This window comes from Prunus mume, linkage group LG3, assembly GCF_029339155.1.
Source record: "Prunus mume cultivar Tortuosa linkage group LG3, ASM2933915v1, whole genome shotgun sequence".
NCBI classification, from domain to species: Eukaryota; Viridiplantae; Streptophyta; class Magnoliopsida; order Rosales; family Rosaceae; genus Prunus; species Prunus mume.
Genome location: NC_142700.1, coordinates 4,471,884 through 4,498,747, shown reverse-complemented (window position 1 = coordinate 4,498,747; position 26,864 = coordinate 4,471,884). Strand labels below are relative to the sequence as shown.

Here is a 26,864-nt window from a genome sequence, read left to right as displayed (position 1 = left end):
TCCGTTCTATTAATCGAGTGGTTTCATTGGCCCAAAGAAAACGAAAAATAAGAAAGAAAAGGAGGCAACAACTACCCTTTGTATCATTGGGATAGGTTTGATTAGGGTAATCAAACACTCTTATCTCGATTTAGTTTAATCTCATTTGGATTGGATCGGAGAAATGGTAACTTAGCCGGAAATCCCATTAAATTAATGTCAAAAGGCTCGTGCTTAGAGTCTCATAGAAAAAAGAAGGAACACACACGTTCCAAACCAAGCGTTTATTTAAAACATATGACAGGGAGGCCATAAGTTATAAGCCTATAAACGTGCACTAAGAGAAGAGAACTAGTTGGCTTCAAGGGTGCACTCAGCAATCTTCTCCCATGATTTGAGAGTTTTATCTCCGGTGTCGGTTTTGTACAATGCAAGGCGAGTTACCGGGAAGCTCAGGCTGCCAATGCTCTCATCAAGACTGTTGGCTTTTTCTTGAGCTTTCTTCTTCTCTTCTTCTGTCAGGTCCGCGTAAAGGAGGCTCAAGTGTGGGAAATAAGCTGCACCACAAAACCACACCCCATCCCATGCAACAGCACAATCATTAATTCTAAAACAAGAACAATACTTTTGGTTGGTCCATCAAAATATGTTGCTTCAAATTTTCAGAACCATAACAAGATTGGCTTATATGAACTGGGCAATGATCTATATGTTTGTTAAACATCAAATGGGCAACCTACAAAAGCTAATATATCGGAAAAATATGTAATCTTGAGAAATGCCATCAAAATGTAGTAACATATACACCTGTCTAATATATACATGAGTTAAGTATCTTATCGCTCATCTCAATCGATAATAACATATGCTTTTACAACTTAATATTTGATCAATTTTAATTAACAGAGAAGAAAATTGGCAGAAGCTAACCCGAATAAAATAAAAGAAATTATAGTGTTTTAGAACTTACGAGTGGAGCTATTGAAACCGAAATGGCCACAGCAGTGTGCACTAGTTTCCACCACCTGAGAAAAAATAAAATCACAACATAATTATAAATCCATATAAAATTGTAAAAGAGAAAATAGAAATTAACAAAAATACCTGAGGGGTTGGATTTATGAGGAGAAAAACACACTGGTAAAATAAAGTGCCGCCGGTAGCCACACAATCAACTTTGGCATCGTAGGCTTTGAGGCCCCGAGAAGCCGATTTGAACTTGTTGAGGGCGTCCTCAGGGGTCAGGCTGATGGCCCCCACAACGGTGATGTGGGGCTCGAACTCGGGCCCACTGAAATCGTCCCGGAGGCACTGCATCAGCCTCTTCAGCCTGGGCGCCACGTCATCCGGAGGGAGGGCCCACACTGAATACATGTTGTTCTCCGCCGGAGAAGTAGATTTTGGTTCTTCTGGGTTCGCCATGGGAAATGAGAAGGATTGAATGAAGAGGAGGAGAGATGAGCCCAAGAGTCCAACGCTGGTTATGGGGATTTTGGGATTCAATTTAAGGGTAATTTTTCATTTCATATTTTTCCGGTGTCATATCATCATCAAATAAATAGAATATTCTCGAGTATCATTCGACATTAATTAATAGACTTTTGAGTCGGTCCAAAAATATAAAGAACGAATAAACTCTTGGGTCAGTAGTTTTAATTTTTTTTAATTTAATTTTTTAATTTAATATTATTAGAAAAAAGGTAAAAAAATAATTGAAGGAGGTGTAACGATAAGTCTTTTAGAAAAAGATAAAAAGAAAAGAAAAGTTTGCTGTGCAACTGTGCAGGAATAATACAAAAATCAAATATACTGAAGTGGCGGGTGTGAGTTAGATCATAAAATCCGTTATCTTGTATTCAAGTTCGATTCTCTTTTCTCTACAGTACTAGAAGTTCAACATGTTGCAAGCTAAATCATGCATTTCCTATGAATAAGAATAAAGTCTTTCGTTATAATGAAATGGAGTGGCTAATAAATAATAAAGATTTGGAGGCACCGTATTCTATTCTCATGGTTTTGTATCACTGCTTTATCACCCGGGTACTGTAGCACTTTTTGGTTAGAGAGGAATTGTCACATCCCAAGATCGGCTCCACCGTAAGACAATATTATCCGCTTTGGCCCCCTCTTTGCCCTCACAGTTTTATTTTTGGGGTCACCTATCTTGGGATTGCTCTAACCCAAACTTGCTTAACTTCCCATGACTTCAAAGTCAGTGAGCTCTCAAAATGCCTCGTGCTAGATGGAGGTGGGCATGTATATATAAGGCACATCACCCCCTCTCCGTTGGTCAATGTGGGATGTTACAGGAATTTATGAATTTCCTATGTTTTCCAGTTTCGATCTTTGTCCTGTTTTTTATCTGTAACTTTCGAACCGTTGATCCAAATTTTTTGTTCTTAATATGGTTGGATTCAACATGAAAAACTAAAGAACCCAACGCACGGAACAAATGTCAAAATCATTTACATAAATGTAGATAATTCAGTAAAAATAACACTCAAATATTCAAACAACAAACACAAGTGACTCCCGGTACATCTTGAGTATATATTGAATAATATAGTGACTGAGTTATTTGATTTCATACTTGGATGAATTAGACTATTGGATTTTTATATTTTACAAGGATAATTTGGTGTATTTGTTCAAGAACTTATGTTATATGAAAGTATTATAAATTGTATTTTTATTAGTATGTTTTTATTATGGTACTACTGGCGTGCCAAATCAATCCGAACTGAATATTAAGTTAACCGATCCGAAGTCTGCTGAAGTCTTTGATTTGGTTAACGGAAGAGAAAATGATCTACCGAAGTCTTTAGTTTGATTAACGAAAGAGTCTTCTACTGTTCCGAACTGATCCGTACCCAGACCAAATTGACACTTTAAATTGGGCACGAATGCAATTGCGGCTTGCTGGAAAATAATAAGGTGTAATTAATTAGTTTAAAATAATAAAATGTAACTAATTAATTTGAAATTTAATACAAGTTTGCTGACGTGAACTTATTAAAGTCATTAGATCCATTAGATTTAGATCAATCTAATAGTTTGTATTTTGTATTCTTTTAAATGCGTGTCATTAGATCCATTAGATTTAGATCGATCAAATGCGTTTAAATAGTTTGCATAGATTGATCTAGGGAAGGGCTGTCCAAAGAGGTTTTAGAAAGCAATTAAATAGTTACTCTCAACATGAAGAAATTACTAAATAGTTAATTAACTAGCCAGGATTTGACATTAGTTATTATATTTCTCCATCCTCCAGAACATAACATAAACCTTCTAGAATTGTGAAGAGAGTGCGAAGTGTGATCCAACTTCATTTGTCCTCTAAATATTTGGTGTTCATACGTGTAGCAGCTTGAACAACAAAACGATTTCAACCTTCCATCTAATTAATTAGGTGGAATATTATACAATTCAGATATATAAACAAGCTATTTAACATAAATATTGATACACAAAGTTACAGGTAGCTAAATTAAACACAACCCAAAACACAATTTGTACATTTAATTTAAGGTCTTATGGCTATCTAAATGATGCATGCATGCCGATTTAAGGAAAGGGTGCGATTTTCTTCATCTCAGTGTGCTTGACGTCAACGACGAAACCCTTGCCATGCTGCTTCCAGTAATCCGCCTGCGGATTACTCCACTCCGGCTCGGCTATCTCCACCCTCGACACCCTCAAAGCATCCGTTGATATGTTGTACTTGTCATCCCTCTTCTGCACCAGCTCCGGCTTCACCATCCCCAAGTTCACCGCTTGGGGCGACATCATCAGCGCCGGCGCCCCCAGTGGAAGCCGATCACCTAATAATAAATCAAAGCAATTAATTTAATTTATGTTTAAAACACACACACACACATCTACCAAATTTTGTTTAATTAATTACTAATTAAGCGCTGCGTGCAAGAGGCTCTTTTTTCCGTTTCTATTTTATTTACCTCGATCAACCTGCCATGTGCACCAGAATTTGCCATAAGTTTTGGTCAAATTCTTGAGCTCAGGCTGGTCAATCATATCGGGGATCCGAGGGTTGACCCAGAGGCCTGCTTTGATCTCATAAGCATGGGAATGCCACAGCTTTTGCTCATCCGGAGCCAGAGTCTCAAATATCCTATCAGACACCACATACTCCACACCTGCAAAAATACCACAACTTGGAAGTTAATTAAGCCTTTCCGAAACAACGTCGTTTCAGTGAAGCTTTTATATCTTTACCGATGAGTCGGGCGTGGGAGTCGTCGGAGTCGTAGACGGCGCACTGGAGGAAGTCCTGGTTGAGGCGGGTGACGTAGTGGTGGGTCTCGATCTGACGTGTCATGTCGTGGCTGTAGAGGGCGAAGGTGCACACGTGCTGGCTCATCTGGTTCACCGGCTTCAGGGACTGCATCATCTCCGCTCCTTTGTCCAACACGTGTTGCCCCATCGTCATCGGCTTTCCCGGCGGCGTCGGATGGTCGCCCTGGAAGGCCGGGTTCGGAGTCGGTGTCTTGTCACTTGAAGCCATCTCGAACGACGTCTTTCTCTGTGACTATGATCAGTGCAAGTGTAGACTCTCTGGTTGTAAATACTTTCACATATGTGATCAGAAGGATTCCAAGGAGAGAGAATTGATAAAGGAATGGGAATACGTGGTGTGTTGTGAGGCTTCCACGTGGACATGCATGTTGCATGGGGGAGGTGTGAGGTGGCTGAGGGTTGTGAGTTGAGGTTGCCAAATGTAGATGATTTGAGGTTGAGTTGAACTTGTAAGTGGCTACAGTGACATCTGTCCAGTTCGTTTGGTTCTTGTTTTTCACTTTGTATTCTGAAACCTCTTATAACAATGAAAATTAAATTAAGGCAATCAAATTAAGTTGGAAAATGTGGGAATAATGGAAACTCATCATGATTTTCATTAGGATGAACACAACAAGTAGTAGCTGGAAAGGAAAGCAAACGTGCTAGGGCTAAATCATCATATTGAAACTATCCAACTTTTCACACGACATTATTACATTAAATTAACAACATACATTTAGTATTTCTTCTTGGATCCTGGTGATGAGGATGAGAAGTCATTCCTCAATTTTCTTGTTCTGTTTTGAGAGCAGGATGGGGCTCCCAGGCCTGTACTTGTACCTCTTAGCAACAAACACATAGACAATGAAGTTGATCAAGCTCATGAAAGAAAGCAACCAATAGAAAAGATTCAAGTGGTTCAAGTTGATGTTGTTCCCAGCCAACCAACCTCCACTTCTTGTCACATCCTTTGTTGCACCATTCACAATCTTCACCAATATGGTGCTGAAAAAATACCCAAGTGCCATGGAGCTCCACAGAAAGCAAGTTGAGATAGATTTCAAGCCCATAGGCGCCTCTGAGTAGAAAAACTCAAGAAGCCCCACATAAGTGAACAAGTCTGCAATTCCAAATATGAAGTACTGGAAAGAGAGCCAGAATGTGCTGATGGGCAGTGGCTGAAGCACTGGCCTTGCCAGCAGCATGTTGTGGTCTCTTGCCACATCTTTTCTCTTCACTTCCATGATGCCAGCCACAGCCATGGAGACACAGGACAGGATTAGCCCTACCCCTACGCGCTGCAGGTGGGTTATGCCGGAGGGTATGCCAGTAATTTTGCTTGCTATCGGCACAAAGATGCGATCGTAGACAGGGATTATTATGATCAGGAACAGAACTGGGATGATGGAGAGTGAGGCCGGTGGGATTTTGAAGGATTTGGTGATGCTTGTGTCCATGGTGAGGCCCTGTTGGATTGAGAAGGTTTGGAGCTGAGCCAGGCAAAGGGTCATTATAATTGTGCAGCCGAATATAGGGACCATGCCTAGTATGATTTTTGCATTTTCCACTTGGGTCACTCTGCAGAGCTTCCATGGGTTTGGAGGCTGCTGTTCATCAACTTGCCCTGTTGTTGATGGTTGGATGGCTGCTTTGTCCAAAAATCTGAACAGAAATTCAATTTGATATATTATGTTGTGAGATTATGAATCAAGATAATATTTGAATGTGCGCATTTGATTCACATTTTGATAACATAACATGCCGGAAATATGACATGCTTAATTTTGCCACTCTTCGAATGTAGAAGGTCATGTGTTTTGGTAAAAAAATGATAAGGTACCTGAAAATGGATCTGTGAGGTAGAAATTCTTCTTCAAGAGCAGCTTCCTTGTCTTTGTTAATCTCATACAAATCTGCAGGGTCCTCAGGAAGGCTAAGGTTTCTGTTACGGATGGCTGCAACATACACCTGAAAGGACATGAGCAAGACGTCAACTAGTTAACGAGTTGATCTGAAGGAACAGTGTATATTTGGAAGTATCCATTTAAGGATCTTCCTTGAGCCGTCTCCTTCTTAGATTCCCTATATCTAAGCGCCAAAAGAAAACAAAACATACACTACATCTTAATGACTTAGTCAATCTATTCTATGATATTAATTTGGATTAACTTATAAAAAACCATATCTTTCCTTAACCTCCAAAGAGGGATCTTTTCTTTTTTAGTCCATTGAAAGCAAAAACTTTAGGGTGAGACAGTCATATACATCCTCTTTTTCACATCAACACATCGTACGTGCCGTTCAAGTGAATGGATGATTGTGAGAAAAGAGCGTATATGTCCTCCTCCACCAAAAAATTTATCCATGGAAAGGCATGACTAGATTACTTACTCTTTGTTAATTACCTAAGTCTTGGAACTAAATTTTACAGGGTTAAAAAGGAAACAAACCTGTATAATTTCAACTATGGCACTAGTTCCTTTGATAGGTTGTATCCGGTACAAAGGCAATCCTGCGAAAAAGATGACCACACCCAAGAACATGGCAATTGTGGAGAACCCGAAGCCCCAATCCCATCCTCTATTATCTTGGATCCACACAATTAGTGTCAAACTGACTGCACCACCCAAGCACACTGCCAGCAACAGCAAGTTGAAGAAACTGGACATCTGCCTTGCCTCTCTTGGGTCTTTTTCATCAAACTGATCAGCACCATGTGATGGCAATGTGGCCTTGATCCCAGCAGCCCCGGCAGCCAAGATGTAGAGAGCAATAAAAAGCAGTGCAGCATTTCCACCACCAACTTTCTCACACATAGCAGTTGGATCAAACACATTACAGAGTGGCGGCCTCAGTTTGGGGTAGTGAGCTTGCACAGTTAGTAATGCTAGTCCCTGAAAGAAAATTTTGCAACATTCATTATATCCATCAAACACCATCCAGTTACAAAACCCAATTCAATTTGTGATGAGGACTAATTTGACATACCACAAACTCGAAGCATCCGGAAGTGAGAAGAGTTTTGAATCTGCCAAAGAAGGTGTCTGCAAGGATGGCCACGATAATGGAGAGAATATAACCAGTTCCCATGTAGTTGGTAAGCTGGTTAGCTGCATCTGCTAGTTCAAAGTGCATGACCCCATTGAAGTATGTAACCAAGTTCACAGCCAGGGCAAAAGTTGCCATGTTCTCAAAACCAAATGTTGCTGCAACATGTATATACGGAACCCAAAATGGTAAATTAACTAGTAAACCAGTATAAAGGTGATCATGATGTGTGTGTGCTAAAAGAGTACCTAGTATGAGCACAGCAGTTCTCATTCCTCCATGTTTATATTTCACAGCCGACCTTCCCTTCCAATCCACCTTCCCTTCAACAAGCTCAAGTTTATCCTGCAGAGTACAGAAGAATTTATGTTAATTGAAAAATAAGATAATCCCATGAATTTGTTAAGTTTTTTTGAGGAACTTGAACTGAAATAAACTGCTCTGAAATTACCATCGATCTAGCTACAAGGATATGCTGTGATCTCTGGTGCTTAAGAGAAGAGGCTACGATGTGTATTTGAGAAAATGGTTGAGAAGCTAATTGAAACTGAGGTTTGTATATATAAGGCTTCACATAGAAGGACGTGAGGCTAATGGGGGAAGTTATGTAACGACCAATTGTCATGCCCATAATGCCCTTTAATTTGTTGGAATGTTGGTGCATGTTTTGCCATATCATTGCCGACTTCATGTGTAAGAGATTCCCAAGACGTTGTCAAGGATTGTCCAAGAGGAAACATGAACAAGGACAGCAGAATGAGAGCTACCCATTTAACATGTACTTCTATAGAATATAATAAAATAATCTTATTGGTGCTTAGAAAAAAATGTGTTTCAATTTTTCAATTAAGGATATACGAAATGTGAGAACTTGTAGCTCTAGTGGTAAGTGTATCTTACTCATACACATGACGAGATTAGACTCTCGTCCTCAGCTATAATATCTTTCGATTTCGTTTTTCGTGTGCTTTATAATAATAGCCTGGGAATGTCAAACTCCAAAAGCCTAACCAATTTTTGTGTCAAGTTTCCATTATCTAAATTGTTGCTTGAATGTTCTTTTTACAGGGTTGATAATACTTCTTGTCGACTCAGGAAAATGAAGAGGAAAGAAACTAGATGGGCATATGGAGGAAGTATTCAAAAGGGGTTGAGTGTAATTCCAAATTGTTGGGCACTTTCGAATTCTAATTCTAGAAATGTTACATAGAGAAACATTACAAGAAGAAGAGTTCGCATGTCCACTCAATTCCAAAAGCATCTGAACACCCAATCTGTCTTTGCCCTTGGAGGACCTTTGCACTTGGACTTTACTATCTGCCCCTTTCTTCAATGACTGTATCTTGCAATCTCATTTTGCAGCAATCATTCACATCACAGCAAGCATAGTTTTCACGTAGACATGAATGGTTGGTTGAAAGCTAAAGAACCCTTTTGTTAATGCAAATGTCAGCCTAAATATGCAAGTTAATTTGCATTTTAGTTTGTGGGCTCAACATTAAAAAGGACTTGTATGTTGTTATTGTACAAAAGTTAAAACATACAGCTGACAGATACCAGTACAGACATCTGAATGGCTCACGCTGTGTTACGTATACGAAATATTATACTCAGAAATTCAAACCCGAACACTGTTTTATACTGTGATTAACGTATAATGGGTGTGGATGATTAAGTCAGATGTGGGGCTACATAACCCTAATGCGTATAGCAATTTGCCTGCTCCAGTTGCGGCCGGATTTTCTTTTTCAATCAACGAAGGGTGGTGGATTTGAACTTAGAACCTCTTTCAATATTTGAAAGAAAAGCATCACTAATTGATCAGCCGGATTCATAATCTAATCTCTCTCACAACAGGTATGTGTTGATGCAGACAATAAATTTCCCATTCGGCTTAAAAACTTGTTTAGATTACAAACTCAGCCAACATTCAATTATAGTAATAAGATACTGGTTTCTCTCTCTCCTTGGGTGGAGTAATTCTGGTTTGGTAACTAGATACTAATTATGGCACTGAAAAACACAAAAAAGAGTAGAAAAAAAGAAGACGACAAAATTTGAGTGATTAGGTGCATACATAGTTTTCATCATCACTAGGCTGAGTCACTATTGTCTCATTATTGCAGCTACTTGCATACTTCACTAGCAAAGAAGTCTAAAATAATAAGTACATAGTTTCCACCACTGGGCAGTAGTTAGCATTGTCTCATTGCAGGTGCTTCCACAAGCAAAGAACTTCCCTACAAGTTTTCTAAGAGCCATGCGAAACTCGGCTCAAAAAGTTCAAATTGCATTCAACATGAAGTTGGGATTATATATTTTCTTATTAAACCAAAAGACTTTTCTTGATGAGTTCTCGAGCAAATATAAAATACTAGCTGCGTGCACATCCAGACATGAAATGAAAATCGAAACATTGCATCGACAAAGAATATATGCATTGCTAGACCACTAGTCAATCATCCTACACAGGCGTTTATGTCACTGGAAAATAAATTACTTCATATATTAAGTAAAGAAGTATATAATTATTCAACAACTTACAATGTCCTCCAAAACGAACAAAGAAAAAAGGAAAATCCCCAACCAATTCTAGAAGAAAACCCCTCAGATAAATAATGATGTGACTATCAATTGACGATGACTAAGAAACAAAAATAACAAAATGTACAGAACAGGGGTTGCCTGTGCAAAGAATGCTGACTCAAATTTTGGTGGAAAGCCTACAATTACCGAAACAAAAGGGCAATGATCAGTAGTTCAGCAAGGAGTATTTTACGCGCAATACAATCTTTCCCTTGTCAACTCCAAGCTTAGCCCCTGTGACTAACCAATGACCTGGAATATCTTGAGGTCCTTTTGACATTTCTGTCAAGTCCACTAGTTTTGCTAGTTTTGCCATATGGCTTGAACTATCTTCCTTTTTATCATCAGATGTTCTGTTGTTTAAATATGAGTGTGATGAAGAAGAACCATCAGATCTCTGTGCAGAAGAAGGGGCGGAGGGGCTGTGATCCCAAACAGACCGCCTAATTGTGCAGCCTGGTACTTTGGAGAAGAGGAGCTTGAGGTGCAATACATTTTTGGCACCAAAATCCCAAACACCAAGCTGACCCCCTGTGACAATGTGAACACCAGAGAGGTCACCAATAGAAGTCTCCACGTGCTCTATTGGTGCAGTGCTTACATGGGAGAAGTTCTTCCACTTGATTGGCTCAAACCAACGGCTGTCTTGCTCCTCAGGACCTTGCCACCTGGGTGCACCTATCGCCATGTGCGCATCCCAATGGGGTTGAAGGATTTTTGGAAGGGACACTAGATGTTGCAAATGTATGGCAAGTCGGTTCTGTTTGCTGCCTTCTAGGTTCAGTCTAAGCCCAGTGACAGGCTTGCGTCCTACTGTTACCTGCGAGGCCAATAGATTTTTTAATATACGTACAGAAACATTCTTTATGGTTAGACAAATGTTGAGATGCAGTGAAGGGATTCTTAAATTTATTTATTGATAATTAACCTCAAGAGGGCCTACCGCCTTCCCCCAAAAGCCCACACAAACATATTTTAACATTAACATTACAGGCCTAAAATTATTGAAGAAAAGTTTCGTTCCAGGATTGTCTTTTTCTTGTAATAAATAAAATCAGATTCTGTCAACTCCTAGCGTTTTAGCTGTTGAATCTTGGAGCACTGTCTCAAAGAAATTTAATTTAAATTATGTATGTTATAAACCAAATACTAGATGCTGTTTTCCATCTTATTTTCTGTTACCTCAATGCTTTTTAAATTTAACATTCACATGCTTTTCATACTTTCCGCTACGACCATCCTCCGTATTTATCTTTTCTCCCCTTAATATTATTAGCTCAAAAGTTTGAAATTCGGTTCCTAGTGAAATGGAATGTAGAAGGAAATGAAAGAGTCAATTCTTTTCCCACACAATAATTTGATAACAAAGTCATTGAAGGACTAATGACAACCAACAAGAATACCTGATCTGGACTGATATAAAGCTTGGGACCCATCAAGCTGAACTGAAGGGATGAACACACAGGTTCTTTTCGTTGCAGATTATTCTGCTCCGGGGCCCAAACTTGAGCAATTTGAAAATCCAAGAAATATTGCAGATCTTCAATTGGTGGCTTATCTGGTAAAAACAATTACAAACATATAATAAATGTTAAAAACACCTGTAATGCCCAAACAGGTGGAGCTACATAGTTGTAGAAACACCTAAAAAAGACCCTGTTCCCAAAATAGTGAATGAAGCGATTTCAATTCATAGATTCTTTCTGGGTTACCACTTATCAGCATGTCAGGGAAACTTTCCACAACTTCACAAGTTTAGGTAACAGAAAAATAAAGAAATGAATAGTATGTATGAGCAATAGACAAGGTTTAAATTCACAAGAAAGACATTGTTTTTAAAATCTTTGAAGACTTTCTAACAAGCACAATCTTTCTACTTAATACCAATGACATGCCATCTGGCCCACCATCACCCAAAGCTGCCCAGGCAGTGCTACAACCAAAAAGTGCATAGGTGGGTAAGTCTACCCACCCTTTTTTTTTTTTTTTTTTTGAGGGGCAGTGGGGTCACGTAGGTAAGCATACTTTTTTTTTAATGAAAGGTAAGCATACTTTTAATATGTAACAAAGTACAAGGTTCTGTATAATAATTCAAACCAACCATATATTGTTAATAATTACAATAATATATCTAATATCAGATTGCATTCAAAGCCACATTTTTAGAACAGTGAGTTTTAGATTGGGTCTTACATTCTAGATATAACTCAATCGCACGACTCAAATGCTTTATTCCAGGCACTCCTTCAAGCAAAGAAACAATGGGTGTAAATGTCATGTTAATCACATCTGGTGCTAGTTGTACAGTCTCCGCCCACTTGACATGACTCTGCTCAAGATCATCGCCCCCTCTTCTCCTAAAGATGACTGTAACATCCTGAAACGAGAAACAAAGTTTAAGGATCTTCACACACAAATACAATAAGCAATCAACAGTGACAACTCAAAATTTATTTCAAGAATGAGTGGAAAGTTTGAGCTGGATGATTGAAGTTCCTTGGTAAAACCACACCAAAAAAATAATAAAATAAGAAGGAAAAATATGTTGTGAAATGCTTAAGACACAAACCTTGTCCTTGTATTTTAATGGGCCAGGAGTTGACTGGCTTTTTGAGTCCACAAACCTATGATCACCAATGTCTTTCACATAATTCTCAATGTCCGATGTTGACAAAGGAGATGACTGGTGCTGCCTGATATAGACCACATCTCTTCCCCCAATAGTTGCAGATGTGACGATATGGGTACCAAAACTCTCGATAAAACTGAATAATGAACAAGAGGAAAAAAGAAGAAGAAGAAAACTGTCTATCAAAATTCTGGTGCTTTACAGATCAAATTGATCTAGTTACCTTATTTAAGAAACACTCAGCAGTTATGAATCGCCAGATATTGTTGTTTAGCATTATAAATTAAAATCAATTCAATATGAATTACTGGGGGAGCATGTCTAAATTCATGCAGTAAAAGATGTAACCATATGAACAACCCAGCATAATCCAAAGATGGCATATCTTGTTCTTCTTGTTAGAACAGACCTAGTTTGTGTTTCAATAAACAGTTACTAGTGTCATTACATTCATGTTTGGACATAGTACAGAATGTTTTGGATCAAGTGCCTCCATTTATCATGTGCAGGTTTTGATAATTAATCAATCAATTTGTCATCAGAAAGCTCTTACTTGCATTTATCACCCATTGATCAAGGTAGGAACATACTATGACTCAAAGTAGGTATTAGACTAAGTAATCAGGCACTGCCAACAAGTGAGATCGTCCTCTGGAAGATCTATTAGTTTTACATATAGATAGGAAACTGAGTTATTCAAATTTGAAATTAGCCTATCAACTTTATTGATAATTGTTTTTATTATTTATATTTGAGAGTATTAGAATTACAAAAGAAAAAAAAAACAGACAGGATTTTCAGGTTTGAATTTTGATTTGCTATCACATATAGTTGCTTACTTTGCCAAGGCCGCAGGATCCCATGAGTAAGGAACAGCACGCTTGATTTCCTCGTGCAAAACTAAATTCACTTTTTCTAATTTAACTTTGTATAGTGGAATGAAGTATCCAACCATAGCAAGGGATTTGGTTGCTGCTGCATCAACTTGCCAAGAACCAGTGAAATTAAACATGGCATTAAAGCTTCCAAGGGGAGTGCGTCCAGATATTCCTGATTTCTTGTTGAAGTATTCTGCCATCTGGAGTTTCAAGATCAAAGGCATAAGATCATAAAATTGTACTTTAACAACAAGGTAAAATGGTTTGCTATAATTAGGAGAAAGTAAGTCAAAATACCAATGCATGCATGAAATCGTAACCACATAGGTATAGATACCACTGATTCTATAAACAGAAGACATAGTTCAAAAATGGAAAATCTAATTTAAGAAAATACACATCTGAACTTGGTTACTGTTGGAATATAAATTGTTAGATCACAACAGCTTAAGTTTTATGTGTAAGCATGTTCACAGGATCTCAGGACAACTTTATTCTCTAATGAACTAAACAGGTTTGGTTAAGCAAACTATACAAACTGTTTATTTCAAATAACTTATTCACACCATTCTTCTTCATTTAGCCATCTCTCTGTTGTCCAAGTATGCAACATTTTCCCAATTGTAACTTGCTACTATCACCTGCTTATGTTTTGAACCCTCAAGAAGGAAGATAAACATCCACTAGAACTTTGGCCTAACGAGCTCATAGTGCATTGTTCTGCAAGAGATGAGTAATTTATTCTCTGCATATCACAAACAATTCAAGACAACCTAGCATATAATGCTGATACTCAAGGTTTTTTCCTCACTAAGTAGTATCTATGAAGAAAAACAATTCAGAAGCCCAGAAGAAGACAAAGACATGATCTTTTCTAACTTTCAGACTATGCCATGGAAAACAACCATATCAAGTGTTGACGTACCTAAAGATAACTGGATTCACATATAAGCAATTGACACAAGCAAACTTGAATAAAGCCCAACAGGGCACAAAATATGAAATCCCAAAACCATGAAAACCCAGCAAAGCAACATGTACCCTTCACCATCGAATTACAAAGCTTAAAACAAACCAAGATAGCAACTTTTAGTACTCAACTAAAATAAAACCAAGAAATCTGAATTCCTAGCAAGCCCAATACTGAACTGAAGTTTCTGCAGTGACATAAGCAGCAACAAGAACCTATGTTACCCAAATACACCAAAAAAATCATGGAATTTGAATCTAAACTCATAATAAACCAAAAACCCATAATCCAAAAGTGGATCAAAAAGCACCTCATGGAAGCTGCAGACAGGATTTTTCTCAGTGGTCCTCTGGCCACGTACGCAGTCGATATCGACAGGCACATTTGGCACAACAACACCATCAGACAAAACAAGATCTTTAGCCTGATCTTCATCAAGAATCACAAGCCTGGACCCAGGTGTCCCTTTGCAGTAGAGAAGCCTAGTATCGGAAGTGACATCAAAGCCACGACCCAGAGCTTGGATTGAGTTGGAGAGAGTGGTGATCAAAGCGTCTGAGCTTGAGGTTCTGGTTGAGGTTCCCATAGAAAAAGGGTCTTTGTCTTTCACTGGCGAAGGGAAAGAAGGGAAGCAGAACAAGGAGAAGAAATTGATGTCGTTGTTGGTGCCTTGTGGTTGGCTGGGAGAATCATTTGATTTTCTTTCTTTTAAAGTATTCCCAAATAGCAAGTGTTTATGTTTATGTTTTGTTTTGGTGTTTTGCGGTGGCTCTAAAGTTTAGACTATGTAGAGAGTTGGTGGGCATTTCTTGTTGAGGCTTCTTCTTCTTGAACCAAAGCCAAAGGCAGCCTTTGACTGCAATAATGGCTAAAAACGCGTGCAAATGTGTTTATGTAGGATATATGTGTATGGACATAGAATAATCAAGAGGATTCTGAGTTGACTGGACTTGCAAGGATTTAAGTTCAAACTCAACCCAAAAGTCAAACCAAGCCAAGTGGCCCAAGTTCCTTTTGCTTGCACTTAAAATCTGCAAGGGGAAGGTCATAACTTTGAACATTAAGTATTGTCTTGGTTGCCTTTTGCTTTGTGTACAAAAAGGCCAATGATGCCATGTTCCAAATCGCATATTTTATGTGGTTATTCTATGCACAAGTATTAAATTTTATGTTTTTTACACAAGTGATTGGGGGATGTGAATTCGAACATGACCTTGAGTGCAAGAGTAAATGATCTTAATTATCTACAAATCCTTTGCAGTTCGATGTTATATTTATGTAAGCTGATGTTTATGTAGAAAGAAAAACACAAATATGTAATCAGTACTTGAATTTTGAAGGGATAATAAAATGTCCTAAATTACAAAAACAGAAAGGTACATCTTGCAAATGAATCCGGTTCCTACAATCTATAATCTAAGAAGCAATTTTAATTGGAACTAGTTTAACCAAACCAAAAACCTTTTTCAATAAACAAAGAGTTGATTTTCGTCTTTTCCTTTTTTTTGGGTGGACAGAACATGACAGAGAGTTGAAAAAGAGAATTATGAGAAGGGCATAAAAACCCCCACTAGGCCATCAAGTTGGACCTGTTACTATTATGTTCATTTTTTTCACATTTGTTGGGGTGGCTGGCCGGAAAGTACTGATCATGATTTACCAAAAAAAGAAGATCTGATTTTCATGTGGTCGAAAGTACTGATCTTTCCATAAACAAATGAGAGAAATTCTGCGATCTCCATCTGTCTGCATGCAAAATTCTTTACTGATATTTGGTAGGAGACCTGGTCATCAACCGTCAATCATTTAGTAACCATGACAAGCAAATTTAGGCAAAAAATACCAAATTACTAAGCATTTCCATTGCCAAACAAAACTTCCCTAAATTTAGATTTGTTTTGAAAAACATGAAGAAAAGCTGTAACCAACCAATTTTGTGGTGCTTAATTTGTACAAGCCAGATGGGCAAATTACTTGAGATTGCAAAAACAGCGGAGAAATTTTTGCACAGCCTCTCAAACAAACCAAACCAAACTGGCCCTGCCGCTCGATATAACACTCCCTATTCACCCTCTCCTCCCCATCACCTATAAGCAGCATCCTTGGCCCAAACCAAGGAGGCAGTGGAAAAGCCAAAAATGCAGGCCTCTGGTTGCTTCCTAGTTTTCTTTCTTTTCTTTTCTTCATTCTCTTCCTTCTCCTCTGCTCTAACCGATGCCGAAGCGTCCTCTATTGCACGTAGACAGCTGTTAGCCCTTCCTGAAGGCGGTGACCTTCCTGATCATTATGAATTTGAGGTTGAGTTGAACCTGAACTTTCCCAACACCAGGCTTAGACGTGCATACATTGCACTTCAAGCATGGAAAAAGGCCATGTACTCAGACCCTCTTAAAACAACAGAGAACTGGGTTGGTGCTAATGTCTGCTCTTATACTGGAGTGTTCTGTGCAAAAGCTCTTGATGACCCAGAATTAGAGGTTGTGGCTGGCATTGATCTCAACCATGCCGACATTGCAGGATACCTTCCCGTTGAATTAGGCCTGTTGACCGACATCGCCTTGTTCCACATAAACTCCAACAGGTTCTGTGGTATCATCCCCAAGAGCTTCTCTAGGCTAACTCTTCTCCACGAGTTCGATGTTAGCAACAACCGATTCGTGGGATCGTTCCCAGAAGTTGTCCTGCATATTCCAAACCTCAAGTATCTTGACCTCAGGTTTAATAATTTTGAGGGGAAATTGCCTCCTGAGCTCTTCAACAAGAAATTGGATGGCCTGTTCTTGAACGACAACAGGTTCACATCCACCATTCCTGACACGCTTGGTAACTCCCCTGTCTCAGTTCTTGTGGTCGCCAACAATGATCTTGAGGGCTGCATCCCTAACAGCATTGGAAAGATGGTAAACACTTTGAACGAGATCATCTTGTCCAACAACAAGTTTGCTGGGTGTTTGCCTCCTGAAATCGGATATCTCTCAAAGGTGACTGTGTTTGATATTAGATCAAACACATTCAGTGGGATCTTGTCCAAAACTTTCAAAGGCCTAGAGAAGTTGGAGGAGGTGGATATTTCACACAACATGCTAACTGGGTTTGTTCCCGAGAGTATATGCACATTGCCAAACTTAGTGAACTTCACATTCTCTTATAACTTCTTCAATGGTGAGACCCAAGAATGTGTACCGTCTTCTCGGAAGAACGCTGTGTTTGATGACATAAGCAACTGCTTGCCAGATAGGCCTCAACAAAAGTCAGCAAAAGAATGTCAAGTTGTTGTTAGCAAACCAGTGGATTGCGGTAAGGCAAAGTGTGGAGGTGGACAAGGACCATCAAAACCATCTCAGCCTCCAGTTGAGAAGCCAAAGACACCAAAGCCAGAACAACCTAAACAACAACCTCCTCCACAACCTAAGCAACAACCTCCTCCACAACCTAAGCAACAACCACCAAAACCATCACCGGAATTGGTTCCAACACCTTCTACACCCAAACCACAACCCCCTAAAGAAGAACCTCCCAAGGAGGAACAACCCCCCAAAGAGGAGCCACAAAAGGAACAACCTCCAAAAGAGGAGCCACCCAAGGAACAACCTCCCAAGGAGGAGCCACCAAAGGAGGAACCACCCAAGGAGGAGTCACCAAAGGAGGAACCACCCAAGGAGGAGCCACCAAAGGAAGAATCACCCAAGGAGGAATCACCAAAGGAGGAACCACCCAAAGAGGAGCCACCAAAGGAGGAACCACCCAAGGAGCAGCCACCAAAGGAAGAATCACCCAAGGAGGAATCACCAAAGGAGGAACCACCCAAGGAGGAGCCACCAAAGGAAGAATCACCCAAGGAGGAGCCACCAAAGGAGGAACCACCCAAGGAGGAGCCACCAAAGGAGGAACCACCCAAAGAGGAGCCACCAAAGGAGGAACCACCCAAGGAGCAGCCACCAAAGGAAGAACCATCCAAGGAGGAGCCACCAAAGGAAGAACCTCCCAAAGAGCAGTCACCAAAGGAAGAACCTCCTAAGGAGGAACCACCAAAGGAAGAGCCTCCCAAAGAGCAACCATCAAAGGAAGAACCTCCCAAGGAGGGGCCACCAAAAGACGAACAACCCAAGGAGGAGCCACCAAAGGAAGAACCTCCCAAAGAGGAACCACCGAAGGAAGAACCACCCAAGGAGGAGCCACCAAAGGAAGAACCTCCCAAAGAGCAACCACCAAAGGAAGAACCTCATAAGGAGGAGCCACCAAAAGAAGAACCATCCAAGGAGGAGCCACCAAAGGAAGAACCTCCCAAAGAGGAACCACCCAAGGAGGAGCCAACAAAGGAAGAACCTCCCAAAGAGCAACCATCAAAGGAAAAACCTTCCAAGGAGGAACCACCCAAAGAACAGCCTCCTAAGGAGGAACCACCCAAAGAACAGCCTCCTAAAGAGGAGCCACCCAAGGAGCAACCTCCTAAAGAAGAGCCACCAAAGGAAGCACCTCCCAAAGAGGAGTCACCTAAAGAACAGCCTTCTAAGGAGGAGCCACCCAAGGAGCAACCTCCCAAAGAAGAGCAACCAAAGGAAGCACCTCCCAAAGAGGAGTCACCTAAAGAACAGCCTTCTAAGGAGGAGCCACCCAAGGAGCAACCTCCCAAAGAAGAGCAACCAAAGGAAACACCTCCTAAAGAGGAGCCACCTAAAGAACAGCCTCCCAAAGACGAACCACCCAAAGAAACTCCCACACCAAAACCATCTCCCGAACCAGTTGCTAGCCCCCCTGAAATAGTTGAAGAAGGACCATCACCACCTGAGCCTACCACTACAAGTCCTAGGGTTCCAGTTCATCCTTCCCCTCCAGCACCTATAACAATGCCACCATCGCCTGAACCCACAGGGCAAAGTCCTGTAGTTTCAATCCACCCTCCTCCTCCACAAATTCACTCTCTTCCACCACCAATCAATTCACCCCCACAACCAGTCAATTCACCCCCACCACGGTGCAATCACCTCCCCACGGTCCATTCTCCACCACCACCACCCACTCTCCTCCATCACCTCCATTCTCCCCACCCCATCCCACTCTCCCCACCTCCAGTCCATTCTCCACCATCACCGGTCCACTCTCCTCCACCCCGGTCCAATCACCCCTACCACCAAGACACCCACTCTCCACCACCACTGGTCCACTCTCCTCCACCCCGGTCCACTCTCCACCACCCCGGTCCAATCACCCCACCACGGCACTGATCGACTCTCCACCACCCCGGTCCAATCACCACCACCAAGCGGCACAGTCCACTCTCCACCACCACCGGTCAATCACCCCACCACGGCACGATTCCACTCTCCTCCACCCCAGTCCAATCACCCCACCGCCAAGACTCCACTCTCCACCACCACCGGTCCACTCTCCTCCACCACCAGTCCACTCTCCACCACCACCACGGCACCAGTCTACTCACCGCCACCTCCAGGTCCAATCACCACCACCACCTACCCAGTCTCCACCGCCTCCAAAAAACTCTCCTCCCCCACCTTCTCCTTCTCCTTCACCTCCTCCTCTCGTAGTCTCATCACCCCCTCCAGTAGATGACTTTGTCTTGCCACCAACCTTCGGCTCCCAATACTCATCTCCACCTCCACCAATGTTCCAGGGCTACTGAGCATTATGATATCAACCTTCATAACCTACATGACTTTATTTATAAATATTTACAATCTCAAAGAAATACACCCACTTTTGTTAGTTTACCATAGCTTGTTGTATAATTCATGACATCAAAGTGTAAATGCTTTTCATATGCCTACTTAATGCAATAAAGGACATTATCAGCAAATAATTCCATAATTTGTATTTTTCTTTTGGTTGTTTTTTAATTGAATGTGTTGCTTTATCAATTTGGGACTCAGCTTTGGTGCATGTTTTTAATTAAGGCGATACTTCCTTGTATGATCAAAATATTTTTCTATACATCTTTGTTAAGTTTTGTTTAGCCAATGTTTGTAGCTTTCCTTAACAAACATGTAATCTCATATGTATGATCAAGCTCAAAGAATTTAGGCTAGTTCAAGTTAGTGCTAAGTTGACTACTGTAGCTGAGATCAACTTCATAATTACCCAATGCAATCAAGCTCAGTGAAGGTAATATCTTTATGTATGCATTGCATGCATTATAGTGTTCTCCTGCATGCATCATTAGTTGTGATGTATGCAATTCTTCTTAGCTATCTTTAGAAATTAGGACTTCTTGGGTATTTGCTAGAAAGTTGAAGTACATTGAAGAGTTTTTGAGGTTACAAAACCAAGATAATTTTTGCATTCATTTATAATGGGCATCATTAGGAAAATCAGCATCTGCATCACAATAATTTGTCTAGATGACCAGTCATATAGGCCAATATTTCCAGCACTGGATTTTTAACCAAGGCACGTGATTTTGCTTATTATAAGTCCAATCATTGGTTGCCAAGTGTCCTTTTGACCTATCAAAAAGGCTGGGGCTGGTATGGACTCACCAAATCTCTCATTTTACATTTTTCATATGCGTTTTTAGAGAGAGTTCTAGTGAGAGATTGTGCATAAAGTAGGTTTTACTTTTGGAGAGTAGAGTTCATGGGTTCTTGAATTCTTTTTGGGCTTTCATTGAAATTTCATTTCTCAAACTTTTGTCAGTAATACGAAGTTTTCATCTATCATCTCTTTCATTTTCACCATTTTATAAAACTTGGTTTTCTTTTTAGTTTGTCTGAGAGTGTTCACGACATAGAAATGAGTTTTCAATATTTCATTTTGAAAGCTACTTCTTTTTTAGAAAATCTGACCATAGCTTTGCATATCAAAGTTTTAATCTCTCATCTCTTTCATTTGCACCATTTTGGAAAACTTGGTTTTCTCTTTGGTTTGTCTGAGAGTGTTCATGGCTTCTAGAAACGAGGTTTTCAAATAGCTTTTGAAATTTGCTTCATTTTCGAAATCCACTTCACCCATTGAGATTTTTTAGAGTAAAACTTTTACTTTGCATTCTCTACTTTGTGAGGTTTGGATTATTATTATTCGATTTTGAAAATTAGTTTTTGAAATATACTGTGGTTTTTGAAATTTGCATCTAGGGTTTAGTTTAAACACTTCATCATCCTAGCTAGACTAGATTCTCTGTTGATTTCTTCAAGAGGATGATTTCTTGAAGAAATTGATATAGAATCTATATTTCATTTATCGGTTATTTCATTTATCGGTTACGATCCGAAGCTGAGTTGTGGTGCCATGGGGTAAAGAAGTTGATGGACTGGCTGCCATTTCCATGAAGGACAAGCTACTAGCTCAACTAAGTTCGGAGAATAAGGTTGCACAGGGAGATAGTGCTTATTTCCTAAATAGATCTAGGATTGTTTGAGCTTGTGATTACTTTTTCTATAATAATCTTCTTCACTTAGTGGATTGCCTGGTCGGAGTGATGACCTGCAATTTTTCCCAATGGTTGGTTTCTGGGTGAACATTTCTGGTGTTGTGTTCTTGATTTTATGATTAGTCATACTATATCTGTTATCTCTGAAATGCTAATGAATGTTCACACACCTTTCACTCTAGTTGTTGCTAGTACATGAGATGCCTAGATCGGCGGGTCCTTCTGAGATGCCTAGGTTGTCATATAGTTCTCTTTTAGGCTTGAAGGTTTTAACATTTGATTTGTGGTAAGTATGTGCTGGGCTTGTTTGTTCATAGGTATATGACTAGTAATTGACTAGTCATATTGTTACTAGGAGCAATATCATTGTTGTCTTAAATCTATCTATTGGGATTTTAATTTACTCACTTCACCTAAGTACCAATTTCAATTTGCTTGTTATTATCTTCTTTCTTTTTTTGCTTAAAAGGCTAGTTCCTATAATTCAAAACCCTAGCCGCTCTCTCCATGTATAAGTTCTAAAGGAAAACTCCATAGAGGGGGGAGGAGGAAGAAGCGTCACTGCCCCTCCTCCCCCTCCTCTATTCTCGTCTTTTCCTTTTAGGTTAGTGAATAAGTCCACTATGGCGTTTTGAAAAAAAGGCCCCTTGTGGTGGTTTCTTTTGAGCCATGGTTAGATTGAAGTTCCCCATCACCCCTTTTAGTCTATGTTCTCAATCAAATCCTGCTCCCAAAACCTACTCCCTGACGTCGCTCATGTTCTCTAAATTTGATTCTACATCGTCTTTGACTAAGGTTGCTGCAAATTACCCAATTGTTGTTTGGCAAAGTTGTTGTTTTCATTTATTTGTTCGCTCTTATGCGCATGTAGATCGTTGAAAATCATATTTTCCTCAAATCTATTACGGATGCGATGGTGGATGTGGCCGTGACATCGCTTCATCAGGTGGTGGTGGTAAGGTTCGTCTAGACTCATGGATTATTTTAGGGTTTTGGTTATGTTGGGTTTGTGGGCTTTGTTTGGGCTTATGGTTAATTATGATGATATGGGCTAGTAGTTTTAGTGCGGGTTTTGTCCACATTACTTGTGTTTTTAGCATGTTAGTTTGTTGCCCTTTTGGAATTGGTATTTTTGATATCTTATTGACGTCTTTGATTGTACAACTGAAGTTTATCTAATGAAGTTTCTATTTGATAAAATAAAAAATAAAAAAAAAAGAGTACCAATTTCAATCTTTAAGAATAAAACCTTAACTCGTACACCAAGTGAACCAACATGTACAATCCAGTCCAACTCAAATTTGCTTAGTTTGTAGATTTTACACTTCCACCCAATTTAGGATTAAATCCAATCCAATCCAATCCTTTTCATATGCCTAAAGGGGTAACTTGATGTGTGGCTGTGATTGGATTTGGAAGAAGAAGGCGTTGGAGCCATTAATACAATTAAAGATTCAAGATCAGTTGCAGACAGATCTTGAAGATGGGGCGATGAGAGAGAGAGAGAGAGATAAAAGTGGAAGAGTTTTGGAAAGGAAATGAAGACAAAAAGAATGAAATTTCAAAATGAGGGCTCTTAGAATTCTATTCAAAATTTGAAACAAAAATCTAGCCGTTATGATTTGTAATGTCTAGTTTTCTTATTTTGTTTCTTCTTCTTGTTTCATATTTTCCTTCATAGTAAATTTAGGTTTTAGTCAAAAAAAAATTTCACTTATGGAAAAAGCCAAAGCTTTTTCAAAAAAGACAGAAAAACCTCTCAACTTTCAAATCAAAGACATGCAAATGTAAAGAATTCCTTAGGAAATCCAAAAATAAATAAGGGAAATTTTGTCCATTTTGGCTTATTTTACAAAATTTCTCTCTCTTTTGTGTTTTTCCAAAGTCTCCCTTTTTTCTTTTTGTCCTTTCAAAAATTGAATTGTGAAAGGTGGGTCAAGTCATTTCACATTGGGCAAACCCGTACCTTTTAAAAAGTAGATTTCATAACGTGAGTTCTTTTTGGGAACATTTTCTTCGTCATTGTTTTCTTCTACTTCATTTTTGCCCCAAAGAGATACAAGTTTCCTAGCTACTATATTAAAAGTGACAGCATAATATGAAATTTCTAAGGTTTAACTTTGACCATAATATGTTATCTTTTGAGGTGCCCTTTGTGAAAATCCCACGTCGAAAATCTACACTCCTATAAAGGTGTTTATAAACAAAGCACTATGATAGTTTTGTAAGTGTGGTTAATATTGGAGAGTTGGGCTAATGGACTAGGCTATAGCCCCAGCTTTGGATTTGGCTTTCATTAATAATAATTATATTAATCAAAGACTTGGGGAGAGGTTGTTTTCTTAGTTTGCTATTCACCGGGTATAGCTGCGCAGCTATGTTTTTAAAATGTTCTATTTTGGAGTATAGCCGTGCGGCTATACTTTTTTATTATTTATTATTTATTATTATTTTTATATGTTTATATTTTAAAATATAAAATTATATTCTTTACTTTTGTATTTTGGCCAACTTCTTTAATTTAATACATGTAATTAAGTAATACCTTAACCTTTTTTTAATTACTTTAATTAGTAATTATGTTTTAATTATTATTTCTTTAGTGAATATTTAAATATTTTACTAATTTCATAAATTACTTGGTAAATACTAATTAATTGTTTTGAATTATTTTGTGGACTTTGTTTTTTGTTCTTTGATATTAAATAATCATTAAAATACGTTCATATGTGTACAATACGTGTATTATACGTTTGCTTTTATTATACCGAGTCTTTAAAACGTATACGAAAAACGAAAGTATTATTAAAAAATATGTATGTACATATATAATACGAGTATCAAATGAGAAAATGCTAAATCTTTATACGAGTAATAACTTTGGAAAAGTAAAAAATTAAAAGGGGGCAATAGCTATACCTTAGTAATGGCCTAACCGTAATAGATAATACTCTAGACTAGTCTTATAAATACCATAATCTGAATTTCTCTTTTTTAATTACTTATGTTTTAATTATTGTTTACTTAGTGAATAATTAGTTTTTAAGAATTTTATTGACCTAAAGATAATAAGTTTATATTTATTCTTTTTTTAAAAACCTCTCCAGACGACATTTCGTCAGGAGAGATTGTTTTCTTAGTTTGCAAATCACATGGCAATATTTTTAAAATATTCTATTTTGGTGTATAGCCATACGGCTATATTGTTCAAATTTATTTTTATATTTTTATATTTTTATATATTTTTATATTTATAAAACAGTATAGCCGCACGGCTATACCTTTAAAATAGTCTATTAATAGGAATTCTTGATCCTCAGTTGAAGCGACTGTTGTCTGTGTTTGTCAGTTTGAAGAGAAAAAACTCCTCTGAGTTTGGGCAACAAGCAAAGAGGGTTACTCTAGGGGCCCGTTTGGTTCATGGGAAAGAAAGCTTGGGAATGAGAATTCAATTGCTTTCTCATGTTTGGTAAATCCAAGGATGGAAAATGGTTGCCTGACACATGGAAAGTAAGGAAAAAGTGAAGCCCTCCTCTTAACTTGGGTTTTGTTTTCCCTACTCATGGGAAAGTTTGGGAAAATGAACTGATAAGAGTTTAGGCTAACTTACAAGTGTGCTGATGGTTGAGGATTGGAATGACCTTCATCCGTGATGTCCAAAGATTCGAGCGGGGGTCGGATCCGAGCCGAGGAGAGGATACTTGGTGTGGTACCTGCCGAAGGCACTCTGATGCCAAAGTTAATAACTAAGAGCAATTCTATTGATAGTGGAAGCACTAGTCAAGTCAGAAAGTTGGCTGGGCCAAGGGGCTCTATTTATAGAGAGCATTTGTGATGCTCTTAGCACTTAGTTTCGATGTGGGACTCGTGGGAGTGTCTTCGGAGATCGACACGTGCTCGACAAGTTCCAGGAAGTTACGAGGTAATCTGACGAAATGGATTGACGTTATGGTTGGTTGCTAGGCAAACCATGCCGAAGGTTAGCGAAGGGAATGATGGTGCGTAATCGACCCCTAAATCGGTACAGCGTGCGAACGCACATTCAATATGGCCTGGTTGAGTGGTCTCGGTGAGGGTGTTCCATGTGTCATGACGTGAGTGGGCGGTCAGATATGGTACAAATAGTAGTCCCCCAAGTTTCCGATCGATGAGGGACTTCTTGGTTGGGGACTTTCTTGTGTCTGAGCTTTGACATTCGACCGGGAACGAGCAGCGTCTGTTTGTGCCGGTGAAGATTGGTGTGAAGATTAGAAGGAACCGGCAGGAAGTGGTGAGTGAAAACTCGACCACGTCGCCGCTGCCGTTCGGCATGAGAGGTGGTGAAGACTCGACCGGTGCGTGCTCGCCTTTCGGCACAAGAGGTGAGTGAAAACTCAACCACGCGGCGCTCGCCGCACGAGAGGTGAGTGAAGACTCGACCGGTGCGTGCTGCCGTTCGCACGAGAGGTGAGTGAAAACTTCGACCACGCGCACGAAAGGGGAGTGAATACTCGACCCGTCGCGCTGCCGTTCGGCACGAGAGGTGAGTGAAGACTCGACCGGCGTGCTCGCCATTCGCACGAGATGTGAGTGAAAATTCGACCATGTGCGCTGCCGTTCGGCACGAGAGGAGTGAATACTCGACCGTCGCCTGCCATTCGCACGAGAGGTGAGTGAAGACTCGACCGGTCGCGTGTCGCCATTCAGACGAGAGGTGAGTGAAAACTTCGACCACGTGCGCCGCTTCGGGACAAGAGTTGAACGAAGACTCGACCCGTGCGTGCCTGCCGTATCTGTGAAAGTTGTGCTCTATCTCAAAAAAGGAGAAGAAAGGGAGAAGGTGAAATGTCCGAAGTGTAGGCGCAAGTGGGAGGCGAGGGCGGTTTGGCTCCCTTGTGCATGGGTGCCACGTGTCGGCAAGGCTGTGAAGACTTATCGTTTGGTTCCCGAGGCTACGCTCGTCCTATAAATTGAGGAAGAGGCGGTAAGAGGAGGTACTTGAGGTTTTGAAAGCAAACGGAGCTTGTGAGAGGCGATTTCCGACGAGGGCATTGCGGCGTTGGGGGCGATTTCCGGTGAGTGTTTGCGAAGGCAAAGCGATTTCCGGCGACTTCC

At 39.8% G+C, this 26,864-nt stretch overlaps 5 protein-coding genes across 5 annotated transcripts; 1 reads left to right on the top strand and 4 right to left on the bottom strand.

The window, feature by feature from the left end:
• Positions 1 to 171: 171 nt before the first annotated feature.
• Positions 172 to 1,516, bottom strand: LOC103325056 (cyclic phosphodiesterase-like). The gene is made up of 3 exons (XM_008227190.2): positions 1,084 to 1,516; positions 950 to 1,004; positions 172 to 536 (listed from the first exon to the last, which is right to left on the bottom strand). The coding sequence occupies exons 1-3, from the start codon at positions 1,399 to 1,401 to the stop codon at positions 331 to 333; spliced, it is 579 nt and encodes a 192-aa protein (XP_008225412.2). The 5' UTR covers positions 1,402 to 1,516; the 3' UTR covers positions 172 to 330.
• A 1,776-nt stretch (positions 1,517 to 3,292) lies between these two features.
• On the bottom strand, positions 3,293 to 4,737 carry LOC103325057 (histone acetyltransferase (DUF1264)). Its single transcript, XM_008227191.3, has 3 exons — positions 4,213 to 4,737; positions 3,936 to 4,133; positions 3,293 to 3,800 (listed from the first exon to the last, which is right to left on the bottom strand). The coding sequence occupies exons 1-3, from the start codon at positions 4,499 to 4,501 to the stop codon at positions 3,544 to 3,546; spliced, it is 744 nt and encodes a 247-aa protein (XP_008225413.3). The 5' UTR covers positions 4,502 to 4,737; the 3' UTR covers positions 3,293 to 3,543.
• A 129-nt stretch (positions 4,738 to 4,866) lies between these two features.
• On the bottom strand, positions 4,867 to 8,014 carry LOC103325058 (protein NRT1/ PTR FAMILY 4.5-like). The gene is made up of 6 exons (XM_008227192.2): positions 7,775 to 8,014; positions 7,572 to 7,668; positions 7,264 to 7,481; positions 6,726 to 7,169; positions 6,116 to 6,243; positions 4,867 to 5,937 (listed from the first exon to the last, which is right to left on the bottom strand). The coding sequence occupies exons 1-6, from the start codon at positions 8,012 to 8,014 to the stop codon at positions 5,052 to 5,054; spliced, it is 2,013 nt and encodes a 670-aa protein (XP_008225414.2). The 3' UTR covers positions 4,867 to 5,051.
• Positions 8,015 to 9,798: 1,784 nt separating this feature from the next.
• CAD1 (MAC/Perforin domain-containing protein) lies at positions 9,799 to 15,190 on the bottom strand. Its single transcript, XM_008227193.2, has 6 exons — positions 14,697 to 15,190; positions 13,378 to 13,616; positions 12,479 to 12,674; positions 12,103 to 12,286; positions 11,313 to 11,467; positions 9,799 to 10,729 (listed from the first exon to the last, which is right to left on the bottom strand). Exons 1-6 carry the CDS (start codon positions 14,970 to 14,972, stop codon positions 10,076 to 10,078), a joined length of 1,704 nt encoding a protein of 567 aa, XP_008225415.1. The 5' UTR covers positions 14,973 to 15,190; the 3' UTR covers positions 9,799 to 10,075.
• Positions 15,191 to 16,474: 1,284 nt separating this feature from the next.
• Positions 16,475 to 20,211, top strand: LOC103325060 (uncharacterized). Its single transcript, XM_089049439.1, has one exon. The coding sequence runs from the start codon at positions 16,525 to 16,527 to the stop codon at positions 19,609 to 19,611; it is 3,087 nt and encodes a 1,028-aa protein (XP_088905565.1). The 5' UTR covers positions 16,475 to 16,524; the 3' UTR covers positions 19,612 to 20,211.
• Positions 20,212 to 26,864: the final 6,653 nt, after the last annotated feature.